The following is a 14,481-nucleotide window of genomic DNA, read 5'->3' as shown; positions in this document are numbered from 1 at the left end:
AAAAACTCTTCTTTAAATTGAAAGTTTTCTCCACAGTTCTGCTTTGAAAAGGAGTTTGTGTCCATTTCTGTTTTGAGACAAGGTCTTGCTAGATATCCCAAGCTACTGGTGATTCTCCTGTCTCAGCTTCCTGAGCACTGGGATTAATGGTATATTCTGCCACATTGGGGTCTTCTCCACATCCACATTCTCTTAATCCAGTGATCCAAGTTTTGCCCCACCATGTCTGTAAACATTTAGGACAAAAGACAAACCAATGCAACAACAATATTTACAAAACTATATGTTGTAAACCAACTGCACAACTCATGAAGGGGGGAGGGAAACTGGTAGGGGAGAAGGTGGGGATAGAAATGTACACACTGCCTTATGTATGAAACTGTAACCCCTCTGTACATCACTTTGACAATAAAGAAATTTAAATTTTTTTTAAATATTAACTTTAAAGTTTTTCAAGGTTAGAAAGACATGTTGGCCCTTCACCAGACTTTCTTAACAGACCATAATTACCAAACCACATATACCATAGTGAAACCTATGTGCATGAAGCATATATGATTGCTTCTGGCTATGGTAATGAAAGGCAATACTAATAGATCTATCTCAAACAGCAATCCAAAGAATCAATAAGGTAACATTTTCTTACCATTTCTGACACAGACTACCACCTCCCTTCTGAAAATGCCAAGAACAAAACTAGAGGTATAGCTGAGTGGTAGAGTGCTTGCCTAGCATGTACAAGGCTCTGGGTACCATCTCTAGCATCATAAAAATTATTTAATTAGTTACTTAAAATTGTAAGGGTAAATTGGAGCTTCAGAGGTGGCATGAGCAGTTCAGATTATAGTAAACTTGATGCTAAATGTGACCTTGAAAATAAAGTCTTGATGCTAAATATGACCTTGAAAATAAAGTATTTCATGAGATGCCATAATGTATCATTTGTGAATATTGATCTTTCAGAGACTAGAAACCACAAGAAAGGATGCTTGCACACAAATGGCCCTACATACAGGGCTCCTTGGGATTGTTCTGAAGTTTCCTTATTTAATTTCATCATTGTTCACACAAACTAACTGTTAAAAAGAACTTGGGGATTTTTATCTTTTCTTTCTTTTTTTTAAACTTCCCTTAAGAAGGAATATAAAAGAGTACTTAACATAAAGACAGCCAATGAGTAGAATATCCAGTGGGTGGAATATAAATAGCCTAGATCAGACCTCTTTTATTTCTCCGCTTGCTCTCATATTCTCTCTCTCTCTCTCTCCACCCTCCCCCCCCATTTCTGTGCCTAGTAAAAGATGCTAAGACAGAATCTGCACAGGTCTTAAGGGAACATATGCCTAAGTCACTTAAGTCTCATATTTGTTTTTGGTCTTCATGTGAGGCCTGACCAATGACAAATCTCAGACCCTGACATTAAAATTTTTCCCAGCGAGACAAAGCTATAATCAGTGGAGCCATGTTTCCAAATAGAGGCAATCTCTGCTCCTAACCACTAAGCTTGGTTGTATTTTTACTTACAATGACCAATAGTTTTCTTCAGAAGTTTACATTTACCTCAGTTAAATTCCATAGTCTGCTTCCAAGCCGATATACTCACTGATTAAACAATTTGGAAGACTGATTATGTTCGGAAGACTACTCACTGTGGTCATTGCTGCTACTACAAACCTTCCCCAAGCTTAACAGGATAAAACAACTTATCCTTTCTTATGTTCACTGGTATATGGGGTCTGGAATGCCAGTAGCACGTGGCAAAAAAATGGCTTGGTTCTGTTCCAACATATGGAAAGCCTGCAACAAAAATACTTGTTAGCTGGTTGGCTGATGGAAGCTGGAGACTGAAGTCATATAGAGCCAGTCAGGCAAGGTATTCAGATGCTACAGCTAGGGCTATGGGCTGCCGGGGCTATGGGCTGCCGTATTTACTTACAATCTGAATGCAAGCTCACTTGCTGGAAAGCTGTAGGCTTCCTTTCTCATAGGACAGCTTTCATAAGCACGGTGTCCATTGGACAAAGGGAACACTGCACTTCCTTGCAGGATCTCTTCTTGGAAGCTGCATAGTATCATTTTTTCCGTAACTCATTCCCAAGTCATAATCCCTGCCCACCAGATTCAAGGAGAGGAGGCTGGATCCCACAGATAGGATCTATCTATCCATAGCAGGTGGCAAGTCATGCTGTGTTGTTGAGGAGCATAAGGGATGGTGCTTAAATGGCCATTTTTCTGCAAAGCAATTCCCTATTCTTCATTTCTAAGCTAGTCACTGTTTATTGCTACTCTTAACTCCCACTTTTCTATCATGCCCCAGGAAGCTGACCACTACTATGAAAACTTCACCTCAGTGGCTCACCAAGTGTGGAGCATAAACAAGAGATCCAAGAACAGGTGGGGAAGAGAGTGCTCTGCTCTGTCTCCTCTACATGGCTGGCAGTAGCAACTTCTCTAACTACAGTTCCTGTCCATGGTCCCTTCTCAAGCTCCAGTACTCTCTACACCTCTCCCTTCTCCTGCCCCTTTAGAGCTAGGAATGCTAAAGATTTTCTATTACTCAAAATCTCTAACCACCTCAATAAACCATTATCTAATCCTTAACCCTTCTTTAACCCTTCCAGCTTTGTGGTAGTTAACTGGAGGTCAGGGTTTCATGGACTTTCCCCCATTAAAATCTCATCGAAACTATTAGACACAATTCTGCTTTGTACCAGGGCAATGCTGTGGACACAAGCATACAACCAAAACCAAATAAAGACCGAGTCGACAAGTGTGAACAAATTAGTGTGTGACTTTGTATATCTGCTAAGCACTTGGCAGAACTGTTGACTAGCACAATTAAGTTCCACTGCTATAAAGCTGGGTATAGTTTGAATGTGTGCTGTAAAGTTCATGCATTGGGAGTTTTGTCCTCCATGTGCTGATGTTAAGAGGTAGTAAAATCTTTAAAATAAAGGAACTTGTGGCTAGGGGGAGGTTCTTAAAACACTGGGCACATGACTACTGAAGAGACTAAGGAAGTTATTATGGGACCTGGACTCCATTCTGACAAGAGGGTTGTTACAGAACAAAAGGCCCCACCCCTCACAAACTCTCTCTGGCTTCCTGTTTGGCAATACAAACACACCTATTCTAACCACTCCACCACAGTGCTATCCACCATAAGCCCTCACCAGAGCTGAACTGATGCCAACCTCTAGAACATGAGTTAACTAAGTTTTTTTATTTTGTTTTGTTTTACAAAGTTACCCAGCCTGAGTATTTAATTATTTAAGGTGAAAGCTAGATGTGTCAGTAACTATGACCTATCATTCTTTCAAAAATAACCTCTTCTATATAAATGAGTTATTCTTTCAAAACTCTTCTCAATTAAACATGTCTGTTGCTTTATTTCTGATTCACCATAAATATATGTTTTCCATTATTCTTATGCACCATGTGATAATCTACTGATTATAGATTTCTAATCATTTATTACCAATGCAAACATATTAAATAAATGAATAAATAAATAAACAAAAGCCAGGCACCAGTGGTTTATGTCTATAATCCCAGCTACTACTTAGAAGGCTGAGATCTGAGAATCATGGTTCAAAGCCAGCCCAGGCCGGAAAGTCTGTGAGATTTCCAACTGAGCAGAAAGAAGAGGAGGAGGAAGAGGAAGATAGGAGAGGAGGAAGGAGGAAGATGACTCTTATTCACTTTATGGGTTTAGTGGAGAATGAAAAGGCCTATTCATCTACACCTTCCAGTATATCCTTTTGTGTGTGTGTGTGTGTGTGTGTGTGTGTGTGTGTGTGTGTGTGTGCGCGCCAATTCTTGGGCTTGAACTTAGGGTCTGGCACTGTCTCTGAGCTGTTGTGCTCAAGGCTGGAGGTCTACTATTCTAGCCACACCTCCACTTGTGGATTTTCAGTGGTTAACTGGGGATAAGGGTTTCATGGACATTCCCATCCAGAGTGGCTTTGTACCATAACCCTCACTTCTCAGCTTCCTGGGTATCTGGGATAACAGGCATAAGCCATCAGCACCCAGCTCTGTTGATGATTTTTTTTAATACATATTTACCTTGCTCTAATTTGAGGCATCCATCTATATTCCATGAGATTTCAAAGATGACTAGTCATGGTAGGATGACTGCATCTATGTTTGTTGATGTTTCTAATGATATCAATAATTATAGATCTCACTCTATGGTGCTGAAAAACTTCTATTTTTTTGTGGCAGAAATGGGGATTTAATTTAGGTCCTCTATCTTATTAGTTGGCTGCTCTACCACTGAGCCATACGTTCAACTCTCTTAAATACCTTTAAAGAGATCCAAAATAAGAATTATTCTTTACAGAATATCAGATATGTTTTCCAGTGCTTGGGATCTGTTTGCACACATTGTTTCAAGAAATATTGCTGTTTCTTCTAAGCATTTATGTTTTAAAAAATAAAAGTGGAGCTAGGCACTGGCGGCGCATGCCTATAATTCTAGCTACTCTGGAGACTGAGATCTGAGGATCATAAAAACCAGCCTGGTCAGGAATGTGTAATAAACTACTCACAAAAATCTAGAAGTGGTGCTGTGGCTCAAGTGAAAGAGTGCTATCCTTGAGCACAAAGAGTGTCAAACACAGTGGCCAGGCCCTGAGTTCAAGCCCCAGGACTGGCAAAAAATAGAAGTGGTTTTATTGTAGAGTATAATTCCCCCTACCTCTAATATTTTTTTTCTGTTAAAGTTAGGGAAATTGGCCCTTTTTCTTTTACTTAAATTTTTTGCACACTCAAGCACATTTTGCCTTAATTATAAGTTTGTTATAGGATGTTTATCATTTGTATCTTTTTTCCCTTTAAAAAATATTTTGTAACATTGGTTGTATTCTTCTGGAAACATCTATCTTTGTTCTTTTAAAATCACTAACCTCTGCACGCCCTATAATCTCTCTAGACTTAGCTACATTTTCTCACCCTTGTATTATTTGTAAACTCAAAACACTGCTTTGTTGTACTTTCTATACTTCTTCACTTTTATTGTCCTTTATAGTTTCTGCCCTATCTTGCCACTTAGATCACAAGATTGTAAAAACAAGAAAATAGCCTCGATTTTTTTTTTAAAGGACTACTCAGCAAAGCAGCTTACTCATTGATGTGAGTCTGGTATGTGTTGTGGGAAGAAAAGGAATACTAATAAGTCAAAGTTCCAAAGTTTTCTGAAGGGGCACCAACTATATGATCATAATCCATGTAAGAGAACAAGGTGACTAGAATCTTCCAGTACTAAAGGGTAACGGCTGGCTGTTTCCTAAGTAACTGGAGGATATTATCTGCAGGTAGGCTGGATATTGGCAGAGTTTGAGAGAAAAGTAGGCAACAAAGGGAGTGGTAAAAAGAGTAGGTCAAACAGATTTTCTTAATTTCCCTTTTCTATCTAGGCCTAACAGTTAAAACTTTTCACTCACTTCCTTAAACTTTGCTTGTCTAACTACAGTTAATAGTTGAAACTTTCAACTCACTGAAATATAGTTTGCTAAATATAGAGTTCCACTATGACCCAGCAGCCCCACTTTTGGGCATCTACCCAAAAGACCACAAACAAGAACACACTAAAGCCACCAGCACAACAATGTTCATCACAGCACAATTTGTCACAGCTAAAATATGGAACTAATCCAGATGCCCATGAGTAGACGAATGGATCAGGAAAATGTGGTACATATACACAATGGAATTTTACGCCTCTATCAGAAAGAATGATATTGCCCCATTCGTAAGTAAATGGAAGGACTTGGAAAAAATTATACTAAGTGAAGTGAGCCAGACCCAAAGAAACATGGACTCTATAGTCTCCCTCATAAGGAATAATTAGCACAGGTTTAGGCTAGTCACAGGGCAGGATCACAAGAGCCTAATAGCTGTGCCCTTATGAATACATAAGATGATGCTAAGTGAAATGAAGTCCATGTTATGGAAACGACTGTTATATCACTGTTGTTATTACTTTCAACATGCCATGTGAAACCATAGCTCCTATTGTTGATGATCCTCTTGTATCCCCTTCCTGTGGTTGTACCTACACTGTCACTGTACCTTATCTGAATACACTGAATACTGTATATACTGGTATTAGAACTAGGAAAGTGAAAGGGAATATCAAAATCAAGAGACAAAGGATAAAAAGGCAAACAACTCCAAAAGCAATACTTGCAAAACCATTTGGTGTAAACCAACTGAACAACTCATGGGGGGGAGAGGGAAAGGGGGAGAGAGAAGGAGGGAATGAGGGAGGAGAAACAAACAGTACAAGAAATGTACCCAAGGCCTAACATATGACACTCTGACCGCTCTGTACATCACTTTGACAATAAATAATAATAAAAAAAGTAACACTTAGAAACCATTTGGTGTAAACCAACTGCACAACTCTTGGGGCAAGAAGGGAAGGACGAGGGAGGAGGGGGGGAATGAGGGAGGAGGTAACAAGTAGAATAAGAAATGTACTCACAGCCTTTCATATGAATCTGTAACCCCTCTGTATCATACTTTGACAATAAAGAAAAGAAAATAAAGCCCCCCCCATAAAAAGAAATATAATTTGGCGGGTAAATTTAAAAATGGTCTGGTGTTCTTTTTGGACTTCAACCATTATGATGACCTTATTTTAGGATTTCTACAGAAGTGTAATTCTTAACAGGAGGTCACAAGTCTATAGGCCCCAAATCCACCCAGTTTGCAAAGCTTTCTTTATGAGGAAAAGAATACTCTGAGAAAATAAATCTCAACAAATGATAGTAGCCATAGAGATGCCTTCATCTGAGAAGGCCTTAGGCAACTGACCAGGAATGCTTACTTAGAAATACTTTGGGTTGCGATTGGTCTTCTCCTTCCCACTGAGAATATCTAGAACTCCAGCAACTTAGAGCCACCTCCAACCACAGAGACAGAGACAAAAGCTGGAGGCAGACTGCTGGACTGATTTACACAACTACACCTGTGCGTGATGCATATTTTTGCCACTTGCAACAAACCCCCATGTTGGAATCTCACAGTACATAAATGGATATAGTCATAGACTTAAAAAGTAATATTTACAAAAAAAAAAAAAAAAGAAGAAGAGAGCCAGCTCACACCTGTAATCTTAGCTACTCAGGAGGCTGAGATCTGAGGATCGCTATTCAAAGCCAGTATGGGCAGGAAAATCCAAGAGACTCTTCCAGAAAAACAAAACCTGAAGCGGCGTTGTGCCTCAAGGTGGTAGGGCACTAGCCCTGAGCAAAAAAGCTAAGGGACAGTGCCCAGGCCCTAAGTTCAAGCCCCATGACGAACAACAAAAAAAGGAAGAGAGCAAATATATATGTACCAATTGGTCAATCATTCTTGACCTGAACATAAAACAGCAGTGGACAATAAAAAGATCTTTGTTCACCTTTTAAAATTAAACATGTAAGAATTTCATCGTCTTATACTTCAAATAATTAGAAAAGTTAAGGACCCAAAGCTGGTACTCTCACTCTAGCATACACTGACAATCCTACTGGTTGCAAACTTTCTTGCTCATTCAGTTCAGGAAGCCTTCTAGGCCTAAAGATACATTAAAAAGTGGCTGTAAAGAAAAAGAAATAATTCCCTAGTATGACAGTAAAAGGACCATCATTTAAGCCCAAGAGGGCAGTGGGAATAGGTCTGCATGTAGTCCTTTGAAGTTGGGTGTGTGCTGGCTTACCAACTTCTCCAGGCTTTCCCAGAAGAGACAGTGGTTAAATAGATTCACTACTTTCACTTCGCCAGACAACATTTATGGTCTTAGTAATTCATTACTACCAATTCTAATGAACTCCAGTTCTATCAGCAACAACCTGAGACACATCGCTCCATGAGACAGGTTTATTTTTTTCTTTTTCCAAAACCTCAAAGAAACAACAACAATTATCCAATCTAACTTAACAAAAAGTCTACCACTAACACCACCACCTCCCAAGTCAATTTCCCTCCAACCAGAATAGAAACTAGGGGGAGCCCCTGGTTTCAGATGTACCCAGGAAAGGGAAGGGGGGTACAAAATGAAAGCTGGAGGCTGCGGGTTGCTTGGCCCTGGCCGAACAGGGGAGATGTGCCTAGGTCTGCCAGGCAGGCGGGAGATTCTGTTTGTCCCTGGTCCAGATCACTTCCTGGCACCTTGCTTCCATTGGGTTCGAGAACCACTTGGAGATCCAAACTTTCCCATCCACATCCTCACAACCAAAAAGAATGTCTCCGCACTCCTGGATTTGGAGACTGGCAGTGCCTGGAAGGAAGCTGGGCAGGGAGGGGTGGGCAGTCCACAAACCCCCGCCTTCCAATTTGGGGTGAGGGTAGGAAGTGGGGGCTGTAGGCTGGAGTCTGTGTCAGAGAAGGAAAAATAAATAAATAAATCAAAACTTTTCAGACTCCACCAAGCCGAGGCTGTGCCAAGCGAAAGGTCAAAGTGCAGGGGAGGGAGCGGCTGCGGTTTCGAGCCCCGCGGCGACGCAGACCCGGGTGTGGTGACAATACCCCCCACCCCCCCGGCTCCAGGGTCCAGCAGCAAGCTAGAAGGGAAGGGGACGTCCCTGGCCTCTACCCTGGAGCCTCGGCCAAGCGCATGCGAGGGGGCCGCGGACGCAATGGTGGCAACTCCCGGAGTCGCCCTGGAACTTTGCCGGGACGCGCCCTCACCTTGCTGAACACCTCCAGGTCGTCCTCCTCCTCATCCAGGCTCAGCACGTCGGTGGGCAGCAGCGGGGAGGACACGCTGCCGCAGCCCGGGAGCAGGACTCTGCCTCCGGGGTCGTCCCCGCCCGCGCCCCCCGCGGAGAGGTCCGAGGAGCGCGCCGCGGACGCCCCGCGATCGCTCTCCATCCCGGCCGTGCGCGCCCGCCGCCCGCCGCCCGCCGCCCCCGCCGCCCCCGCCGCCCCCGCCGCCGTCGCAGCTGCGGACCCCGCGCCCGGCGCCCCGGCGCGTGCCTATTGGCTCCAGCGCGCTCGGAGCTTCCCTGCGCCACCGGCTCCGCGCCTACTGCGCAGACGCGGAACGGCAGACGGGACGCGCGCGCCGACCACAACCCAGCCGGGCCCCGCCGGCCCGGTGAGGAAAGCGCCGCCCGCGCGGTCCAGGGGCCGCATCCCCGACGTCTGGCTCCAGGCTCAAGAGGGAGCAGGACGCCCCAGAATCCATCCAGGGTGGCCAGAGGCTTTGCTGCCAGCCCGAGAGCCAGGGAACATGCGGGTGGGAGGTCACGATGCCACCGGCGAGGGTTCCGAGGTAATAGGGTTTCCCCCGCCCCGACTTACACACACGCGCGCGCGCACACACACACACACACACACACACACTGGCTTCGTGAGATCCACTGCTGGCTTGCTGGCAGCACACACACACACACACACACACACACACACACCTGGCTTGCTGGCAGCACACACACACACCCCCACACACCACACACCCCCCACACCACACACACACACACACACACACACACACACACACACACACACCACTGGCTTCCTGAGATCCACTGCTGGCTTGCTGGCAGCCGACCCTGCAGGAGACTAAAAGCGATTCTGCATTTCCTGTGTTTGATGGTGCTTTTCTCCTTAGTCGGGGAGTTTTCAAACCCATCTCTGCTAATGCACAAATCAAACCTCGGAAACGCCTTGGGTTTCCACTTGATTTTTTTAACCCAATGACTGGACTTCGTGGTGGTCCTTTCACTTTACCTTTATCAAGTAAAAAGGTTCTTTACCAAGGAGGAAAAATATTTTAAACCTATTTTCAGCAACTTGCCCATGCATCTTTACTTCTTGAAGTCGTCCTGGCGTGAATGAACAAGAAAGTTTGCTTATTGCCAAGGAATATAGCCTGCGGGACTGGACGGTGCCCCCTGCGGAAGGGTCTCAGTCTTCGACCTCAACTTCCAATGCAAAGCTCTAAAAATACTGAGGGCTTCTACTCAAGCCCTATCTTTGAGCTTTGCTGTTTTAAAATCTCAAAGTTATTGCTCTACCACGTAAACCACATCTACAGCCCCACTTCTGGTTTTTTGATAGTTAATTGTAGATGAGAGTCTCATGGACTTTCCTACGCTAACTAGCTTGGAACCAGATCTCACCATCCTGAATATATAGGATTACACACACGCACACACACACACACACACAGCAGCCAGGCATAGTGGTGCACACCTGTAATTCCAGCATTCAATAGGCCTGAGGTAGGAAGAATGAGGAAGGAAGATTTCTACTTCAAGACTACCGTGGGCTCCCATGAAGAGAAGGAGATGAAGAAGGGAAGAGAGAAAAAGAGGGATGGAAGGAGAGAGCAAGAATAAAAAGAGGGAAGGGGGAGAGATGGAAGAGGAAAGGAGAAGAAGAAGGAAAAGCAGGAAGAGAGAAAATGAGAGATAAAACAGTACAGGAAAGAATACCCAATTGGGCAAAATGCATCCATCCTTGTGCTCTCAGCCATTCAAGTGCACCTCCCATTGGTTCAGGACCTGCCATCTCAGTGGGATTGGCTTCTGCTTAGAGGATATGCAAACTTGTTTCTATACTTTATGACAAGTCTGTCTTTCTCATGTAGGCCTATCACTTCGAAAAAGACTTCCCAGAGGATAGTCTGTAGCTGTTTTTCCCTTCGTTTGATTCATTTTGTGGAAAGTATTTATTTCAGGTGTATTTCTTAGTAAACTATAAAACCTTTTTAGGATGGGGACCAGAAGATTATTACACCACATGACAGATGGGCTCATCCAACCAGTCTCTCAAATCTACAAGGCACATAAGTAATCAAAATATTTCACTTTTATTTTTAATGCTAGCTCCATTGTGGCTAGTGAAAATCCAAGGGGTCCTAAGTGGGATGACTCTCTTAACCAAGAAATTCTTTGTTTGTTCTTGCTGTTGTTCTGAGCTAGGGTTTCCCCACTATGTAGACCAGGCTGGACTTGAACTTGGGGTCATTCTGCAAGTCCTTCTCAAGTGCTTAGATTACAGGTATGCACTCCTACACTGAAACTGAACCAGGAAATTCCTATTGATTGACTGGGGATATCCTAACCCAAAAAGCAGGCTGAGAAATTAATCAATCTTGGAGCCCAGCCCAATGCAAGTGACACACCCAGTATGTGAAGACATTGCTTCCCCCTGGCCAGATACTAGATGGCTCTGCACTTCAAGGCTGTCCCTGGCATAATCTGGCACAATATCTAAGTCTTTCCTGTTTTTACTGCCATAAAAATAAACCCACACTTCTAGATCTCTGAGTTGATCATCCTGTTTGCCCTGTGCTTGGTCTACCTCACCACATACCCTGAAGATTTCTAAGGCAGAAAATTCTTGAAACCTAGAAAGACCATATTAATGCTGGTCTTCAAAGAGGAGAGAAAGAAGAAAGAAGAGGGGTGAGTGAGGGGAAGAGCTAAAAGAAAAGAAAGAGTCCTTACTCTATTTTGGCCCCTTTTTTAGTTTGGCTGTCCAAAATTCATATTTCCTTTCTTCATATTCCCCTTGCCTTTACTTCCTGCAGAACAGACGTCAACCACATCACACATACCTGGGTAGACAACCCACAAGTCCACAAAGGAAGAAAACCCCAAATATCTTCATTATTAGTACAACTGCAGATCTAATCCATCCCAACTGCTAAAGCTTCTAAACCAGCAAGGCCAAGAACTTTGAGAACAAGTGCAATAGTAAAATGAGCCACCCAGTCCTGTCTTTCATTTTCTGGACCCTGGTAATCACTATTCCTTTTTTATATATAAGCTTAGTCCCACCTGGAGGTGGGCAGCAGAGGTGCTGCAGCCCATTGAGGAGAAAACTTGAGAGAAAGAGGTCAGGGAAGATCCTCCAACAAACTTCAGTGTGGCATTTGCTTACATACTATGTCTGGAGAAAGAAAGAACAAGCAGTACAAATCTATATGCCTTCGTGTGTAGTTGAAATTGAATTACAAGACTTATGGTTATGTCCAGTGATGTTCTTTTAGCAGACTTTGGAAGGACTATTACTGGGTGACTGGTGAAAGTAGCTTAGATAGTGGATAGACATTTTTGGAATCATCTTGGACTAAGGTATTTGTGAAAGTGGCAATGGAGTTTGAAGTTGAGGCTTTATGCTGTCTAGACAAGTCCTCTACCACTTAAGCTACTCTCCCAGGCCTTTGTGCTTTAGCTACTTTTCAGACAAGGCCACACATTCTGGCCCAAATTGTCTTGGGTGGTGATTCTCTATTTACACCTACCACATAGCAGAGATGGCAGGTAGGCACTACCGTATTCAGCCTTAATCATTGAAATTGAGTCTTACCTTTTGTTTCAGTTGGCTTTGAACTGCAATTCTCCCCATCTCTCCTTCCTAAGTAGTTATGATTCCAGGTTTGAGTCAGTGTGCCATAGGCAGATCTTCAGACAAAAGTATGCACTCCAGGTTGGCAGTCAGCCTCCGTCTCCAGTAATTATATCTCTTGGGCACTGTGCCCATGAACTAAACAGTTATGGTGAAATCCATGCATGAGCTCCAACACAGGAGCATCTCTTTACCAAAGCTGACCTGGCTACTGCTAGACTGTGGCATACCTAATCTTCCAATAGCATAGGCCAACAATGACATTCCTAGTTTGTGGAGGAAAAGCCAACCAACAATCTGGTGTCAGGGTATTTGCATTGGATATCTACCCTCATGGATTGGCTAAGTGATATGTGGTCTCTGAAAAGCACCCAGTCTGAATATGACTTTTCTTTTCATACTATTAATGTTGCTACCAACACCACCACCCATGCTATTGCAGAATGTCTTCTTTACCATGTGGGTATTCTAGACAGTGATGCACCTGATCAAGACACACAGCAAAAGAAATCATCATGGCTTTCCTCACATGCATAAATCAAGAATTTAACACAGAATCCATAACCTGGAAATAGCTGGCTTCACTAAAATGGGGCCTGGCTTTCTGGGGAATAGCAACCTACAGTAATGGCATTCTGACTCAGAGGATGCAGTATGTGCTTTTTAATTTACTTTTCCTCCACTGTAGATAGAAAACATGAGCCCAGGGAGCGAAGGAGTGGAAGGGATTGCAACAATTCTCACAATTGCTCTTAAATAACACTCCGGCAGAATTTTTATTTGCCATCCCATCTCTTCTGGCCCAGAAGTGACTCATGCTTCCTTTGCTACTAGATGATTGGTCAGAACAGATCATGTGGCTCCACTCAATCTAAAAGAGGTCATGAAGTATAGTCATACTATGTGTTTAGTAGGCAGCAGGTCAGAAATACTTTAATAGCACAAATGACAGTTGTAACCTTTAAGCAGTTAATTCTAGATGATTAACATGAGGCAAAGACAAGCTAATGGAGGGGCCATGACCTGAAGCCTATGATTAATACCCAATTATCTGTAAGGGTACAGTTTTCTATGTATAATTTCTTACTGGCTTTGAGAACTCAGCCATGTATTTCAAATTATTAACCTCAATTTTCTCATCAACAAAGTTGAGATAATTAATAGTAGCTACTTCAAAGGTTATGTGGATCAAAGAAACTAATATATGTGAAATGATTTGTGAACTAAATATCTATATCAATCCAAATTGTTTTTTATCACTATTATAGTTACTACTGTAAATTTAGGTAGTAGCATATGATTACCATATTGCCTTATAATTTGCATTTAGACTCCTAAGCTGTAATATTGGGTTTGTTCCTATAATTCAATGTAACACTTTAAAAGAACATTGGAATGTGTGGGTATTTTTTTAAGTTACACCTTACTATTATAAGACACTAGCAATTTCATGTCCTCTGTCATTTATTGAAACAAATAAGTAAGTAGGCTGGACACAATAGCTCATGCCTATAATCCTAGCTACTAAGGAGGTTGAGATCTAAGGATTGCAGTTTGAAGCGAGCCCAGCAAGGAAAGTATGTGAAACTCTTATATCCAATTAATCAACAAAAAGCCAAATTAGAGCCGAGGGTCAATTGGTTAAAGTGCAGTCTTGAGCAACAAAATGAAGATAGAGCACCCAGGCCCTGGGTACAAGCCCCAACTGAAAAAAAAATGCTTAAGTAAACTCCAAAGACTACTTTATTGGGCCATAATTCATATGTCATACAATTATTTTATTTAAGATGCATGTGAAATGATTTTTTAATAGTCCAGAGTTGTGCAAAGTGAACAAAATGAATTGGAGGATGCTATTGTCGTGCCAAAAGGAAGGTCTAGTTCCATTAAACAATTATGCACCTTTTCCCCTAGCCTCGGCTCCCAAAACTAACAAGCTGCTTTTATCTCTATAGTTTTAAAAGCTCCGCAAATCATATATTAATGAACGCACCCCCTTTCTGTGATTATCGACTCTTTTTATGCCTCCTGGTGAAAATATCTACCCTCATCCTAATTTTTGATTTGAGCTCATACTGGAGTATGAGTCCTTCAAATCCTAGATACAAGTGCTTTGTGAAATGCATTTAT

General features: G+C 42.6%; 1 protein-coding gene across 1 annotated transcript in view; it reads right to left on the bottom strand.

Annotated features, from left to right (window-relative positions):
• Nucleotides 1-8,878, bottom strand: part of Snx7 (sorting nexin 7) — a 69,302-nt gene extending 60,424 nt beyond the window's left edge. The window contains exon 1 of the mRNA XM_048352021.1: nucleotides 8,680-8,878. Within this exon, the coding sequence (XP_048207978.1) occupies nucleotides 8,680-8,862 (183 nt within the window). The 5' untranslated portion in view covers nucleotides 8,863-8,878. The remainder of the gene's footprint in view (nucleotides 1-8,679) is intronic.
• Between the last annotated feature and the right edge of the window lie 5,603 nt (nucleotides 8,879-14,481).

This window comes from Perognathus longimembris, chromosome 7 (genome assembly GCF_023159225.1).
Source record: "Perognathus longimembris pacificus isolate PPM17 chromosome 7, ASM2315922v1, whole genome shotgun sequence".
NCBI classification, from domain to species: Eukaryota; Metazoa; Chordata; class Mammalia; order Rodentia; family Heteromyidae; genus Perognathus; species Perognathus longimembris.
The sequence above is the reverse complement of the archived record's forward strand: the minus strand, read 5'-3'. Positions and strand labels throughout refer to the sequence as shown.